The sequence below is a fragment of the Osmerus eperlanus genome, chromosome 2 (assembly GCF_963692335.1).
Source record: "Osmerus eperlanus chromosome 2, fOsmEpe2.1, whole genome shotgun sequence".
In the NCBI taxonomy this organism is placed as follows: Eukaryota; Metazoa; Chordata; class Actinopteri; order Osmeriformes; family Osmeridae; genus Osmerus; species Osmerus eperlanus.
The window spans coordinates 1,791,069-1,807,237 of NC_085019.1; the positions used below are offsets into that span (position 1 = coordinate 1,791,069).

The 16,169-nt window shown below is 51.8% G+C and overlaps 2 protein-coding genes across 2 annotated transcripts in view; both read left to right on the top strand.

Moving 5' to 3' along the window:
- The window catches only part of tmem104 (transmembrane protein 104), a 30,254-nt gene extending 18,256 nt beyond the window's left edge, over positions 1-11,998 (top strand). The window contains 4 exon segments of the mRNA XM_062486282.1: positions 2,641-2,734; positions 10,775-11,265; positions 11,267-11,482; positions 11,484-11,998. Of these exon segments, the coding sequence (XP_062342266.1) occupies positions 2,641-2,734; positions 10,775-11,265; positions 11,267-11,482; positions 11,484-11,543 (861 nt within the window). The 3' untranslated portion in view covers positions 11,544-11,998.
- Positions 1-16,169, top strand: part of LOC134040092 (ectonucleotide pyrophosphatase/phosphodiesterase family member 7-like) — a 104,599-nt gene that overhangs the window by 23,243 nt on the left and 65,187 nt on the right. The gene's annotated exons all lie outside the window — the stretch shown is intronic.

The following is a 16,169-nucleotide window of genomic DNA, read 5'->3' on the forward strand; positions in this document are numbered from 1 at the left end:
GAGGAGGGGGGGGCTGGAGGAGGTCTGTGGAGGAGGGGGGGGCTGGAGGAGGTCTGTGGAGGAGGAGGGGGGCTGGAGGAGGAGGGGGGGCTGGAGGAGGTCTGTGGAGGAGGAGGGGGGGGCTGGAGGAGGAGGGGGGGGCTGGAGGAGGAGGGGGGGGCTGGAGGAGGTCTGTGGAGGAGGAGGGGGGCTGGAGGAGGAGGGGGGGGCTGGAGGAGGTCTGTGGAGGAGGAGGGGGGGGCTGGAGGAGGTCTGTGGAGGAGGAGGGGGGCTGGAGGAGGAGAAGATCTGTGGAGGAGGAGGGGCTGGAGGAGGATGAGGGGGGCTGGAGGAGGAGGAGGAGGTCTGTGGAGGAGGGGATGAAGAAGAGAGGAGTGTCTCCCTCTATGTCTCAGTCTCTGTCGCTCTCTGTCTCGCTGTCTCTCTCTGTCTCTCTCTTTCTGCTTCTCTCTGCTTCTCTCTCTCTCTCTCTCTCTCTCTCTCTCTCTCTCTCTCTCTCTCTCTCTCTCTCTCTCTCTGAGATTTATTCTTTACTGAAGCCTGTTAAACTGTTGGGTTTCTGCTGTGCTCTATTTGGTTGGCTTTTAGTGTGTGTGTGTGCACTGCGCGTGCGTGCGTTGAGTGTGTGTTTTGAGACGGTGGTTGTGATTCATACGTGCTCCCAGGTTACTCTGACACGTGAAGGGGGGGATTCATCAGCTAGGCCACACACACACACACACACACACTGTCCTCCCTTTCTCTCCTCGCTCTACTTGCTGGTCCACTTTGTCCTAATGGCCCTCCAGTCATTCTCCATTAAAACTCCCCAACATTAGAGCCCCTCCCCCTCACTCTCCCCAACATTAGACTCATCTTCAGCCCCCCCTCACTCTCCCCTCATCCATCTTTCTCCAGCATTCTTTCCCCTCCCTCCCTCCCTCCCTCCCTCCCTCCCTCCCTCCCTCCCTCCCTCCCTCCCTCCCTCCCTCCCTCCCTCCCTCCCTCCCATGCCTTCCCTCACTCCATTTCTCTCAGTTTCCTTCTTTACCGACCCTCCTTCTCCCGTTCATCAATCCCTCCTTCCATCCCTCCATCTCTCACATACCGTGCCCTGACACCAAAAGGAAGGATTGAGAAAGGGATGGGTGGATGTGGGAGAGGAAAGATTTATGAGAAAGAAGAGTGAGACACTGAAAGAGAGTTGAAGAAATCGAGGAGAAAGGGAGCAGAAAATGATATGATGACCAGAGTGAGACAAAGCAGATGAATAAGTGAAGAGATGGATGGATGGATGGACAGACAAGCCAAGGACTGGCCTGGGCTGGACTGATCCGAACTCGACTTGATTGGCCACAAATGGCCCATCTTCTCTTTATTACACGGACCATCACTTCACTTTCAGACATTAGAGATCTCTCTCTCTCTCTCTCTCTCTCCGTCCTTCGCTAACTACATGTAACTTCTCAGTCATTGACATTCTCTGCGAGCGTGCTAGCGCTCCCTGCTAGCGCTTCCTGCTAGCGTTCTCTCCTTGTCTCCTGCCTTGTTACTGTTGCTAGCTAGCGACATGATGCTTGTTTAGTCGTGCTCTTATCTCAGCCTCTCCAGGGGTCATGCTCCCGGCTGGCCCCAACACCCCCAGGGAGGGAGGGAGGGAGGGAGGGAGAGAGCGAGAGAGCGAGGGAGGGAGCGAGGGAGGGAGGAAGGGAGCGAGGGAGGGAGCGAGGGAGGGAGCGAGGGAGGGAGGGAGGGAGGGAGCGAGGGAGGGAGGGAGCGAGGGAGGGAGCGAGGGAGGGAGCGAGGGAGAGAGCGGGGGAGCGAGGGAGGGAGCGAGGGAGAGAGCGAGGGAGGGAGGGAGCGAGGGAGGGAGCGAGGGAGGGAGCGAGGGAGGGAGCGAGGGAGGGAGCGAGGGAGAGAGCGAGGGAGCGAGGGAGGGAGCGAGGGAGGGAGGGAGGGAGAGAGCGAGGGAGGGAGCGAGGGAGGGAGCGAGGGAGGGAGGGAGGGAGCGAGGGAGGGAGCGAGGGAGAGAGCGAGGGAGAGAGCGAGGGAGAGAGCGAGGGAGAGAGCGAGGGAGCGAGGGAGCGAGGGAGCGAGGGAGGGAGCGAGGGAGGGAGCGAGGGAGAGAGCGAGGGAGCGAGGGAGGGAGCGAGGGAGAGAGCGAGGGAGCGAGGGAGCGAGGGAGGGAGCGAGGGAGGGAGGGAGCGAGGGAGAGAGCGAGGGAGGGAGGGAGCGAGGGAGGGAGCGAGGGAGAGAGCGAGGGAGGGAGCGAGGGAGGGAGGGAGAGAGCGAGGGAGGGAGGGAGCGAGGGAGGGAGCGAGGGAGGGAGCGAGGGAGGGAGCGAGGGAGGGAGCGAGGGAGAGAGCGAGGGAGAGAGCGAGGAGTGTGTGGAACACATTGGGAGACTCCTATTTGAGGGCAGACCACAGTCAGGACACAATCATCCCTCATTTACCTTGACAATGGATTCTCACCTTTTTCTTTCGAACTTGTTCCTGTTTGTCTTATGTTGTGTGTGTGTGGTATGTTAACTGGTTATTTCAGCTCACACTCTGTGCCGTACAGTGTGGTTATGTGTCAGACTCTTGTGTTTTTCTTGTGTTTGTCTTATTCTCACTGCCGTATATCTCTTTGTTTCTCTTCTCTCTCTCGCTCTCTCAGAGTGTTTTCACCGTGATGATGGGTCCGTTCACCTTCTTCAACGCTCAGAAGACCAAGTACCTCCAGATCCTCACCTCCCTCATGCGCTGGATAGGTAACACACCTCCTCTCTCCTCCTCTCCTCTCCTCCTCCCCCCTCTGTGTATCTATGTCATCCTCCCCTCCCTTCCTCTCTCGCTCCTCTCTCCCTCTCTCTCTCTCTCTCTCTCCCTCTCTCTCTCTCTCTCTCTCTCTCTCTCTCTCTCTCTCTCTCTCTCACTCTGTCTCTCTCTCTCTCTCTCTCTCTCTCTCTCTCTGTCTCTGTCTGTCTGTCTGTCTGTCTGTCTGTCTCTCTCTCTCTCTCTCTCTCTCTCTCTCTCTCTCTCTCTCTCACTCTGTCTCTCTCTCACTCTGTCTCTCTCTCTCTCTCACTCTGTCACTCTGTGTCTCTCTCTCTCTCTCTCTCTCTCTCTCTCTCTCTCTCTCTCTCTCTCTCTCTCTCTCTCTCTCCTCCCATCCGTCAGGAGGACATGACTGACAGTGTGTCCCAGTCCTGATTGGACCGTCACTCACGGCCTCACAGACCAGAATAAACAGTCGTCCTGGGCCCACCGCTAACATCACAACACCCTGACTCACGGCTCTGACACACACGCACACACACAGGCCCATACACACACACACAGGCCCATACACGCACACACACAGGCCCATACACGCACACACACAGGCCCATACACACACACACAAGGCCCATACACACACACACACAGGCCCATACACGCACACACACAGGCCCATACACACACACACACAGGCCCATACACGCACACACCAGCCCATACACACACACACACAGGCCCATACACGGCACACACACAGGCCCATACACGCACACACAGGCCATACACACACACACACAGGCCCATACACGCACACACACAGGCCCATACACGCACACACACAGGCCCATACACGCACACACACAGGCCCATACACGCACACACACAGGCCCATACACGCACACACACAGGCCCATACACGCACACACACAGGCCCATACACGCACACACACAGGCCCATACACGCACACACACAGGCCCATACACGCACACACACAGGCCCATACACGCACACACACAGGCCCATACACGCACACACACAGGCCCATACACGCACACACACAGGCCCATACACGCACACACACAGGCCCATACACGCACACACACAGGCCCATACACGCACACACACAGGCCCATACACACACAACACACAGGCCCATACACACAACTTTACATGGCTGTCATAAACAACCGCACACACACACACACACACACACACATGACATAAAACAGACTGTCAGTTTCTGGCCATCCACAAAGCATTGTGGGATTTGGAGTCTGGCCCTGGTCCACCCTCTTCCTCCTGAGGTCTGTCTTTGATTGATTAGCATGTCTGCTGGACAGACCTCACTACTGCACTGGATAATGATCCAAAATGGCTATTGTGGCAAGTCTTTCCTGCAGCTCTGCTTCCCTGATCCATTCATAAGGTGGACTGCCTTCTTAACACACACACATATACACACACACACACACACACACACACACACACACATACATACATACATACATACATACATACATACATACATACATACATAACACACACACATCCAGGTGCATCAGCACCTGGCTGTATTGAAAGCGTTTATTTGAGTTACCTGCGAGTCCCGCTACATCTCTGTCCATGAATAGTTCAGCATGTCATCCTGGGAGAGCTCTCCTCAAGGCTAACGGATCCTAGCGCGGCTGGCCAGCCTGTCTGTGGGATGGATACCAGGGCTGTTTGTCCATTAAGGTGTGCTGTGGGGTTATTTGAATGAGCTTCCTCCCGATCATCCCCTGAAGGCATGTCGTCCCTCGGGCGCCATGGCGATGTGCTGGAGCTGTTGTTCCCGCCGACGCATTACGCCGACTACCGACTGTTTACACCATGGGGGCACTCATGTGGGTGTGATTGGTGGTGATGTGCGTGCTGTGTGTTCACATGCGTGTGTGTGTGCCTTGCACACACACCTCATCCCTCCTCATTAGCACGCTGTGTATCCAGGCAGAGGCAGCTTGAGTAACAGGCAGGGGCTCTTCGGTCTGCCCTGATTAGCTGAGCATGTGTCTGAATCCTCCAGCTACACCTAAGATGCTGCACGGCCTGCTTCCATACTGCCTCAGCATGTTCAAACACCCTCATTACCATAACAACACACCTGCGTTAATATTCATAAGGCTGCAGCCAACCAGGTGCAAGGAGAGAGATTCCTAGATTAACCCGCCCTTTCTGAGGGTTGAGTGGTGCATTTAATGACACAACCTTCCCTGACCTTGCAGTGGAGGTTGAAGTTGTTGGTATTTTCATCTCTCTCTCTCTCTCTCTCTCTCTCTCTCTCTCTCTCTCTCTCCTCTCTCTCTCTCTCTCCTCTCTCTCTCTCTCTGTCTCTCTGTCTCTCTGTCTCTCTCTCTCTGTCTCTGTCTCTCTCTCTCTCTCTCTCTGTCTCTGTCTCTGTCTCTGTCTCTCTCCTTTCTTTCTCTCTGTCTCTCTCTCTCTCCTCTCTCTCTCTGTCTCTCTCTCTGTCTCTCTCTCCCTCTCTCCTCTCCCTTTCTCTTTCTCATTCTCTGGTTTCTACCCTCCTTCTCTCTCTGCTTTTTTCCATCCCTCCCTCTCTCTTTCTTTCTCAGATTTCCGCACTCTTTCTTACTGTGTCTCTCTCCTCTTCATTGCAGTTGAGTTTATTGGTATTCAGGTTATCTAGTCAGACAGATAATCATTTCAATATTCTGCGACATCCTTCGATGCATCCAAAGGCAGAGTATCTGTGCATGATTTTAATGAAAGATGCGTTCAGCTCGTGTGCAGGTCCAGTCCACTGGTTTACTGATGTTGTCAGTTCTCTGTTGTGTCAGATGTTTAAATATTGTCTCTTCCTCCTCCTGTCTTCAGAGGAAAGAGGGAATACAAATAGCAGAGGGTATAAATATTAATTTCTAGTCTTTCACCATCTTCTTTCAGACAGCGCCCTGTGAGCATACAGAATAACAGATGAATTGTGTCGTAGATATGTTATAAAACCGTGTTTGACATGTTGTTATATGTGACTGTTGGTACTGGTGTGACTGATGAAGATATGTATGATCTTGTGATAGGTTATTACAACCCCTCATCATCCAATCACAGTTCCTCTTTATCCTCAACCCTGACCGGTCTAGCAGCATGACTGATGAATGATGCTTCTACAACTCTTTGTCACCTCCTTCCACCCCCCCTTCTTTCCTACTTTCCATCACCTTTATCTCCCTTTCCTTCCATTTATCTTCTTCCCTCCATCCCTCCCTCCCTCCATCTCTCCCTCCATCTCCCCCTCCTTCCATCTCATGCCTCCATCTATCCCTCCCTCCATCTCACCCCTCCCTCCATCTCCCCCTCGCTCCCCTCCATCTATCCCTCCCTCCATCTCACCTCTCCCTCCTTCTTTCTCTTCCTCTATTTCAGGCTCCCTCTATCCTTCCATCTTTCTATCCTCCCTCCTCCGGACGGGGAGTATAAGAGGGTCAAGAGTGTCAGGATCAGTGTGTGTGTGTGTGTGTGTGTGTGTGAGCATGCCTGGCTCCCAGGTCCCAGCCTAGCGTCTGTGCCTGTCTGTGATGTGTGCGTTCCAGTAAACCAGTATTAATCACCCCCTCCTCTCCTCAGTTTGTCCCAGAATGGATTGATAGATGAGGATGGAATGAGGGATGGAGTGAGGAATGGAAGGACAGGTAAGGATGGAATGAGGGATGGCTGGATTGCTAGCTGAGGATGGAATGAGGGATGGATAAGGTAAGTATACGGAGGAATGGGAGAGGCTGAGAGAGGTGTGAGTGGAGTGCTAGGGTCAAATGAGCCAAATCCATTGTTTTCTCATTCACATTACAGAGGAAATGACATCATGGATGGCTGGCCACAGTCGTGGTGGTCAGTTTATCGACACAGCACTGGTGTGTCAAGGGAGGGAGGGAGATGAGGAGAATAAGAGGGAGAGCAAGTGAGAGGGCGAGAGAGGCTGAGATGAGGAGTGAGATGAAGAGAGAGAGCAAGAAGGAGAGAGTTGAGAGCGATGGAGATCGAAGAGGAAAATCAACATTGTTAGAAGGATCTCATGCTCTCATTGTTCTTGTCCCCTCTCTCCCTCCGCTCTCTCCCTCTCTCTCTCTCGCTCTCTCTCTTCTCTCGCTCTCTCTCTCTCCCTCTCTCTCTCTCTCTCTCTCTCTCTCTCTCTCTCTCTCTCTCTCTCTCTCTCTCTCGCTCTCTCTCTCTCTCCCCCTCTGCTGAGTATTGTGAGGTTCTAATGAACTTCACAGCTCACAACCTCAGCACAAGCCCCGAAAATTACATTGAAGGAAAAACTAAGTATTGAAGGGCGTAGCTCGTTCCTATGGTTACGCCGACTGAGCCGCGCTCATAGTTTCACCCGGGGGAGGGGGGGGGTATAACTCTAACATGTTTAACCCTCAACCCACACACACACACACACCTACACACACACACCTACACACACACACATGTCCCCAGTCCTCCAAGGACCCCCCCCCCCCCCCCCTCCCTGCCCCCCTTCAAGGCCCACAGTCACTCAAGGAGGTTTTCCGGATGGAGTGTGTGAGTGTAGTTGCCGTGGGAGACCTGGGTTGGATCCACATTGGGCGGTTGTAGTGCTTGTCCCCTCCTCTGTTGCCTCCCTGCCCTCCTCTCTGTCATGCTGCTAGTCCTGAGTGTTGCTTTGGTTTAATGAGGGCTGTGATCTCTGGTCATTCAGATTACAGGGTGATTAGGAGGGTGTGTGTGCGGGTTGTTGTTGTAGACCTCAGGATCAATCACAGATCCATACCTGCTAACCGGGCCTTTAATCATGACTGCCCTCTCCTGTCTGGATTCATACGGCTTCTCCATTCCCCTCCCCTCCCCCTCTGATGTGAACGATCCCATGATCTCAGAGGTCTAAACAGCACTGGAGCACTTGACCTTCTCTAGTGTCATCATACACTCAGGAAGGCTTGCCGTCTTCCCTCCTGGGTCAACACTGGGGAGATGGACATCTCTGGTCGCTATGGCAGCGTGTCTGTAGCAGTCTGACTAGGCGTCAGTTCACTCAGCCGTGTAGTGTGTGTGTGTGTGTGTGCGTGTGTGTGTGGTCCGTGTGTGTGTGTGTGTGTGTGCGTGTGTGTGCACTTCCCAGGGCGCAGATGTGTGTTTGTTTAAAACAGGATGGGGATGTTAGAGCTAGAAGTTGAGCTTTCAAAAGCAACTGTAAGGACAGTACTGATCCCAATCTGGCGGTCTGTTACGGAGGGGGAGGGGGAGAGGGGGGGAGAGGGAAGGGGAGGGGGGGGAGGGAAGGGGAGAGGGGGGTGAGAGGGAGGGGGGAGAGGGAGGGGGGGGAGGGAGGGGGGGGGAGAGAGGGAAGGGGGGGAGGGGGGAGAGGGAAGGGGGGAGAGGGAGAGGGGGGGGAGGGGGAGGGGGAGAGGGGGGGGAGAGGGAGGGGGGTGAGGGGGAGGGGGGGAGGAGGAGAGACACGGAGATTAACAACAGAGAGAAATAGAGAGATGAATCGCAAGGCTAGCTGGTCCTCGTAGACAGCATGCTCCATCCCGGCTTGGTGCAGAACACAAGCGCCGCTCAAGGTTAAGCATCTGTACGCTCCACCCTGCCAAGCGCCCCGTCCTGTAAGACGGTCTTAATTAAATGCCCCCTGCCACATTTCTTCCTGTCCAGGCTGCTGTAGCCAGTGCCAGGCAACGCTCTCCCTGTCGGCCCTGACACCGCACAGGGACGGGTCACATCCACCGGATGGAGAGACGAAGAAGAGAGGGAAGGGAGAGAGGCAGGAGGAGAGATGGGGAGGAAGAGAGAATGGGACAGAAGGTCATCTGTGATGGGTCTTTCACACATAAGGAACAGATGTACTCACGGGGGAGAGAGAAGAGAAGGATGAGAGAAGAGAAGGAGAGAGAAGAGAAGGAGAGAGCGAGAGGAGAGGAGAGAGAGAGAAGGAGAGAGAGAGAGAAGGAGAAGGAGAGAGAAGAGAAGGAGAGAGAGAGAGGAGAGAGAGAGAAAGGAGGAGAGAGAGAAAGGAGACAGAGAAGGAGGGAGAGAGAGAAGGAGAGAGAGAGAGAAGGACAGAGGAGAGAGAAGGAGGAGAGAGAGAAGAAGAGAGAGAGGAAGAGAGAGAAAAGTGAAAAAGGAGAGCAGGAAGCACAGCAAGATAGAAAGATGGAGAGAATGAGAAAAAGAAAAAGACAAGAGAGAATGAGAAAAAGACAGAGAATGAGAAAAACACATCCATGTTGTCTTGAGCGTGCAGGACAGTGTGGTCTCCCAGGACCATGATACTGTATGCAGTGTTGACAGCATCGCTCTCTGTGATAGGACGGTGGGGACAGGAAAGTCTGTCGGGATTGGCCCATCCACCTGTGGTGAGAAGAACCCATTGACTGATTGGCTGCTATCTGGTGAAATGCCACTTAAGGGTCGACTTACTTTGTCACACACACTTACTTTGTTTTATATGTGTGATGTGTGTGTGGGATGTGTGTGTCTTTGAGACAGAAATCGAGTGTGTGTGTGTGGTGCTTGATGCGTTGCGCTGGCATGAGGCCATGATTCCTCTATCTTTAGTCAATGATGACATGGGAAACGTGCCAAATATCCATTATATAGTGTCGTCCTGAACAGGTGCTAGTGCGTGTGTGAATGTGTGTGTCTCTCCAACATTAAAGAAGCCCGTGATTTATTGATCATCAGCTGGCCTTGTGTAGAGAAACCATTCATTCTGACGATTCCTCTCCTCTTCTCTCTTTTAGTTCAACTTTTGTGTGAGTGTGTGTGATGTAAGCGAGGAGAAATCTGTGACTAAAGTGGTGGTTGGAGGGAGGAAGAGGAGACAATGGAGATTAGGGAGGAGATGAGAGAAGGATGGAAAGAGAGAGGAGGGGAGGATGGAGAGGAGAGGAGAGGAGAGAGGAGGGGAGATGGAGGATGGAGAGGAGGGGAGGATGGAGAGGAGGGGGAAGGGAGGATGGAGAGGAGAGAGGAGGGGAGAGGGGAGGATGGAGAGGAGAGAGGAGGGGAGAGGGGAGGATGGAGAGGAGAGGGAGGATGGAGGGGAGAGGGGAGGATGAGAGGAGAGGGAGGATGGAGGGGAGAGAGGAGGGGAGAGGGAGGAGGAGAGAGAGAGGGGAGAGGGAGGATGGAGAGGAGAGGGAGGGCTCAAATCCTTTAACAGGCCTTCCAGTCACACTCTCTCTAACCAAACACACACACACACACACAACCACCCACACTCAGCCCAGTCGATTATAGACAGCCTCATTGCCACCAGTAGATGGTGGAGACCTGGAACTGGGTTGCAGTTTTAGCATCGCACACTGTGACTGAATGGGGAGTGTCAAACTGCAGCAAACATTAGCATAGCATAGTGGACCGTAGCGTGCATGATTGTAGCGTAGCGTAGCAATCGGAAGCATTAGCATGCCAGACTTTAGTGTAGCATACCTAACGGCTAATTTATTGGCCTTTTCTACTTCTACTGTAGCTGTTGAGTGTGTGTGTGTGTTTCTGGTCAGGAAGTAGGAAGGAGGGCCTGTTAAGTGGTCAGTGTCTTCATGGTCCTAATGCCCCCTACTGTCCTAGTGTGAGGACACTACCCAGTATCTATGGAGCCCATGTTCCACTCTGCATTGAGATATGTTTGTTTTTGATAATTAACTAACATTAACATTTCTTCTCTTTCCCTCCCTTTTCCCCCTCTCCTTTATTTTCCTTTTCTCTCTCTCTCTATGTCTCTCTCTCTCTCTCTCTCTCTCTCTCTCTCTCTCTCTCTCTCTCTCTCTCCTCTCTCTCTCTCTCTCTCTCTCTCTCTCTCTCTCTCTCCTCTCCTCTCTCTGTCACTCCTCCTCCTCCTCCTCTCTGTTTTTTCCCTCCCTGTTCTTCTCCCTCTCACCTCCGTCTTCTCCTCTTCCACCTACTTTTAACCTTCTACCTCCTCCACCCTCGCTCTCCACCTCCCTCCCTCCCTCCCTCCCCCCCACCTCCCTCTCCTCCACCCTCACCTTCTCTCCTCCTCCAGCGTTCACCATGATGATCATCCTGGCTCTGATCCGCATCGGTGCAGGTCGTGGTGAAGGCCGGCCCCCAGTTGCCCAGCTCTCCGGCGTCCCCAACCTGTTCGGGGTGTGCGTCTACTCCTTCATGTGCCAGCACTCCCTCCCCTCGCTGGTCACGCCCATATCCGACAAGACTCGCGTGGGCGCCCTGGTGGTGACGGACTACGTCCTCATCCTGGCCTTCTACTCCCTCCTCTCCTTCACCGCCATCTTCTGCTTCGACTCCTCGCTCCTCCACGACATGTACACGCTCAACTTCACCGACAACTGCGACGTGCTGGACGTCCCGGCGCTGCGCTACTTCCTGGGCCTGTTCCCCGTCTTCACCATCAGCACCAACTTCCCCATCATCGCCGTGACGCTGCGTAACAACTGGAAAACGCTGTTTCACCGCGACGGCGGGACGTATCCCTGGGTGGTGGACCGCATGGTGTTCCCCCTCATCACGCTGGTGCCCCCCGGTCATCGTGGCGTTCTGCACCCACAACCTGGAGTCCCTGGTGGGCATCACGGGCGCGTACGCCGGCACGGGGATCCAGTACGTGATCCCGGCGCTGCTGGTGTTCTTCAGCCGGAGGCATCTGGAGCCGGTGGTGGGCAGGGAGGCGGTGAACAAGCACCGCTCTCAAACCTTCAGACACGCCTTCTGGGTGTGGTTCGTGGTCGTCTGGGGCCGCCTTCTGCCTCATGTTTGTCACGGCCAACATCATACTGACGGATACGAAGAAGTAGAGGAGGGAAGCAGGGAAGACTCAGTGACTGTGTGTCTCTCTCTCTATGTCTCTCTCTCTCTCTCTCTCTCTCTCTCTCTCTCTCTCTCTCTCTCTCTCTCTCTCTCTCTCTCTCTCTTCTCTGTCTCTCTCTCTCTCTCTCTCTCTCTGTCTCTCTCTCTGTCTCTCTCTCTCTCTCTCTCTCTCTATGTCTCTCTCTCTCTCTATGTCTCTCTCTCTCTGTCTCTCTCTGTCTCTTTCTCCCTCTGTCTGTCTCTCCTCATCTGTGTTCCTGAGGCGTTGCAGACATGGACGTGTGCCTTTATAAAACTTGACTTTTGTAGCATGTTTCAAGGACATCTCTGTTATTGTGATCAGCTCTGCTCAATCAAACGTGTTGAAAGGGACCAAACACATCCTGAAGCATGCGTTTCCGGGGAAACGGGACAGCTACAGTGCTTTAGGGTCATGTGACTAGGTGCTGGGGTCATGTGACTAGGTGCTGGGGTCAGGTGACGGGAGCGTCATGCCTCTGAACTAATTTGAACAGCTCACTGATAAAAGGTTGACTCAGACTGTATAATGCTTGTCTCTTTTGCTTTCTCCTTTACAAAATGTCTCATTTAAATACCAAAATCTAAATTTAGGGAGGTAGGGAAAGGGGGAGGGATGGAGAGAGGAGAATAGCTGTCAAGAGTGTTTTTCAAGACACTCAGAACACCATGTTAATAACAAAGTCAACCAAATCATCTATCACCTTCCAACTATGTTCCACAGTGCAATATCATGGCAATTAGCCAACAAAGCTAACACTTTAGCAACCAAGCCATGTTAAACATGTGACAAAAATGTGACAAAAAAAGCGGTGTTAAAGCTGAGTGTAACACTTATCTGGTTGCTAGCCACAGAGCCACATTTCACCTAGTGGTTAGTGGTTGTCTGTCTGCTAGCAGGCCTCCCCAGCCCAGCCTCCATGCAGGGAGAAGATGAGATTAAGACTGAGACGCAGTGGACTGATTGGTCATCCTGCTTGTTGAAAGAGTTATTATTGCAGTGGCCCACAGCTTCAGCCAGCCTGGTTATTAGATTTAACAAGGAGGCAGGAGGTGATTACAGCTTCCTCTCCTTGCTTTTCCTCTCCCCGTCCCTGCCCGCGTTTCTCCTCATCAGCTGGGTCTTCTTCTCCTCCTTCTCCTTTTCTCCTCTGTTCCACCGTATCAGTTTTATATATATATATATATATATCCAGGGGTTCCGTGTTCTAGAACCGTCTACAGGCTGCTGGTAAAGCGAGGATGCCAGTTTTCAATGCCAGCATATCGAGTTGTAAAAAGGGATGAAACAACAACATAACGTTTGCGTTATATTTCACTACATTGCACAACTTTGCACACAGTGGCCTTAGGTTGTACCGTAACATTTGGTGTGTTCAGTGTTTCTTCGCGGCAAACGCCATAATATTGAGATGTTTCTACGTGTTCTGATGATTTAAAAAATAATTGTATTGTGGTTGTGAGTTTTTGATTCTGTTCTGAACTTGTCGTCATTGTGTGTGGAGAGTGATCCAGCCCACAGGCATTACTAGTGAGACCTGATCTGATCTGGGATCGTCCTCATGGGGGTGTTGTGGTGACAGTATTACTGCAGGGTCTGCAGCATGAGCAGTCTAGTGATGAGAACATGGGCCTCTCTTATCCTGATCACTTTTTGTCTATCTGTGATTTGGGAATCGTTTGATTCTGTGATCAGGCGTCTGTGCACACAACTGTACCTGTCCTGGGTTAACCCTTGTGTTCTCCTCGGGTCGTTCTGACCCATCAGTCATTGTGACCCCACCGTCGTATTGCGACAACTTTACCCGCATACAAAAACAAAGTGAAGCATTTTCTTTTAACCGTCGGGCCTGTCTCAGACCCCCCACATTGCGAAGGTTAAAAGAAAAGTATTTTTATTTGGTTTTGTATTGGGTAAAATTGGGTAAACACAATGATGGTTCGTTATGAACCTTTGGGTCATGTGACCCGAAGGCAGCACGAGGGTTAAGTAGTTTACAAAGGCATCGCCAGATGCAGAATATCTGTGCTTGATTGATCTGGCTTGGAAGAAGAAATGGAACAGTCCCTAAAACTCCATCCACCTGGCCCTTATCAGGCAGACTCAAGCAATCGTCAAAATATTTTGAAACTTGATCCTGGTCTCGTTTGTGGTCATGTAAACTGAATCACTGCTCTCTGTTCAATCCTTAATATTTTTATAATCTAGTATGTTGTTTTTCTGGGGGTTTCCTGCCATTATTGCACATCTGTATGTAGCTACTTTCTAAAGCTTTAAATCATTTACTTTTCCAATGTTGTTTTGGTTAGATTTGAATACTGACGACGATTTTGTGGATGAAACGTCGCATTACTGAAAAAAGGGTACTGTGTGTGACTTTTACAAGTATATACACACTATACACATATACACTGTTGTGTATATCAGTATAAACGGTAATATATTTTTGTGATCTTATGCTGACAGATTTTGTCGGTGCCTTTTATCTCATGATTTCCCGTTCTCATCCTGTCTCCCCCGTGTCTCCCCCATGTCCCCCTCGTGTCTCCCCCATGTCTCCCCCATGTCTCCCCCATGTCCCCCTCATGTCCCCCTCTTTTCTCCCCCTCCCAGGTCTCCTCCTGTCCTCTCACATCTCTCCCCCTTGTCTCCCCTCCACCCTGTCCTCCTGTCCTCTCACATCTCTCCCCTTGTCTCCCCTCCACCCTGTCCTCCTGTCCTCTCACATCTCTCCCCTTGTCTCCCCTCCACCCTGTCCTCCTGTCCTCTCACATCTCTCCCCTTGTCTCCCCTCCACCCTGTCCTCCTGTCCTCTCACATCTCTCCCCTTGTCTCCCCTCCACCCTGTCCTCCTGTCCTCTCACATCTCTCCCCTTGTCTCCCCTCCACCCTGTCCTCCTTTCCTCTCACATCTCTCCCCTTGTCTCCCCTCCACCCTGTCCTCCTTTCCTCTCACATCTCTCCCCTTGTCTCCCCTCCACCCTGTCCTCCTTTCCTCTCACATCTCTCCCCTTGTCTCCCCTCCACCCTGTCCTCCTGTCCTCCCCACCCCTCAATCACAACATCTACACGCCTCCTGACAATATCAGGCCCTTTAAGCCAACATGAGAAGATGTGTCTCTGTCAGACTCTCAGTTATCACCTCCTCTCACCTGTTCTTCCTTCATCTGTGTTCCTGTCTGAAGGAGATCCTCTGTGAGTTCAAACCAGTTCCAGTTTTTCTTTCGTCATGATTATATTTTTATTATTGTGTGTCAAGGGAATTTATTTGTAGCAAAATGATTAAATGGGAAGAAAAAATAATAGATTATTTGTAATGATGTGGTTCAATTATTGTGTTGTTCCATCGTGGAAAATAATTTTGTTTTGTTAGGAACTTGTGAACCTCAATAAATATGAAGTTAAATGAGTCGTTTGGTGAAAACTGTCATCGGCAGTGTTGAAGACAACTATTCATGCTTAAATATTCACTTAAGTAACCATGTAAAAACAGAGAAGCACTAAAGCAAAAACAAACTATCAATATTCCAAGTTAGAAAGGGTTTATCATAATTAATGATTGGTTTTAGTATATTTTGAATAATTGATTATGATCAACACTTATGAATGATGAAAAAAAGCTTTCTAACTTTATTAGTTTTAGCCTGCTTAGTGCTGTTCAAGCATCGTCACTATTATAACTTATGTTAACGTGTTTTCCTCTGCCTTCCCCATGAATCATGTCTTCTTCTTTATTTGTTTCTCCATGTATCGGATCTCTCTAGGTTGATGGTAAACCTCTGGAGCCCTGTCAGCCAGAAACATCTCTCTCTCTCACTCTTGTTTTTCTCTAGTTTGTGTGCTGGTGCGTGTGTGTGTACATGTGTGTGCTGGTACGTGTGTGTGTGTACGTGTGTGTGCTGGTACGTGTGTGTGTACGTGTGTGTGCTGGTACGTGTGTGTGTACGTGTGTGTGCTGATATGTGTGGGGTGACTGTCGGAAGGTTATGATCTTAATTGGAAATTAAAACTTTGCGCAGCTTAATTTATTCTCAGCTTATTCAATTTCCTACTGATTTATACTGAGTTGTTAGGAGAAGAAAAGCGAGAGGGCAGGAAGGTGGGGGTAGAGAGGAAGAGGAGGCAGGAGAGAGGCAGGAAGGTGGGGGTAAAGAGGAAGAGGAGGCAGGAGGCAGCAGAGAGGCAGGAAGGTGGGGGTAGAGAGGAAGAGGAGGCTTCAGGCAGGAGAGAGGCAGGAAGGTGGGGGTAGAGAGGAAGAGGAGGCAGGAGGCAGCAGAGAGGCAGGAAGGTGGGGGTAGAGAGGAAGAGGAGGCTTCAGGCAGGAGAGAGGCAGGAAGGTGGGGGTAGAGAGGAAGAGGAGGCAGGAGAGGGAAGAGGGTGGGGGTAGAGAGGAAGAGGAGGCAGGAGAGAGGGAGGAAGGTGGGGTAGAGAGGAAGAGGAGGCAGGAGAGAGGGAGGAAGGTGGGGTAGAGAGGAAAAAGGGGCAGGAGTAACCCTAACCCTAATGGAGAGTCCCTGTGTTGTAGCAGGAATGAGGCCCAACTGAAGAGGCTGTCATGTCCCAAATCGATGGAAGAGAAAAGTGACTTCTCTCC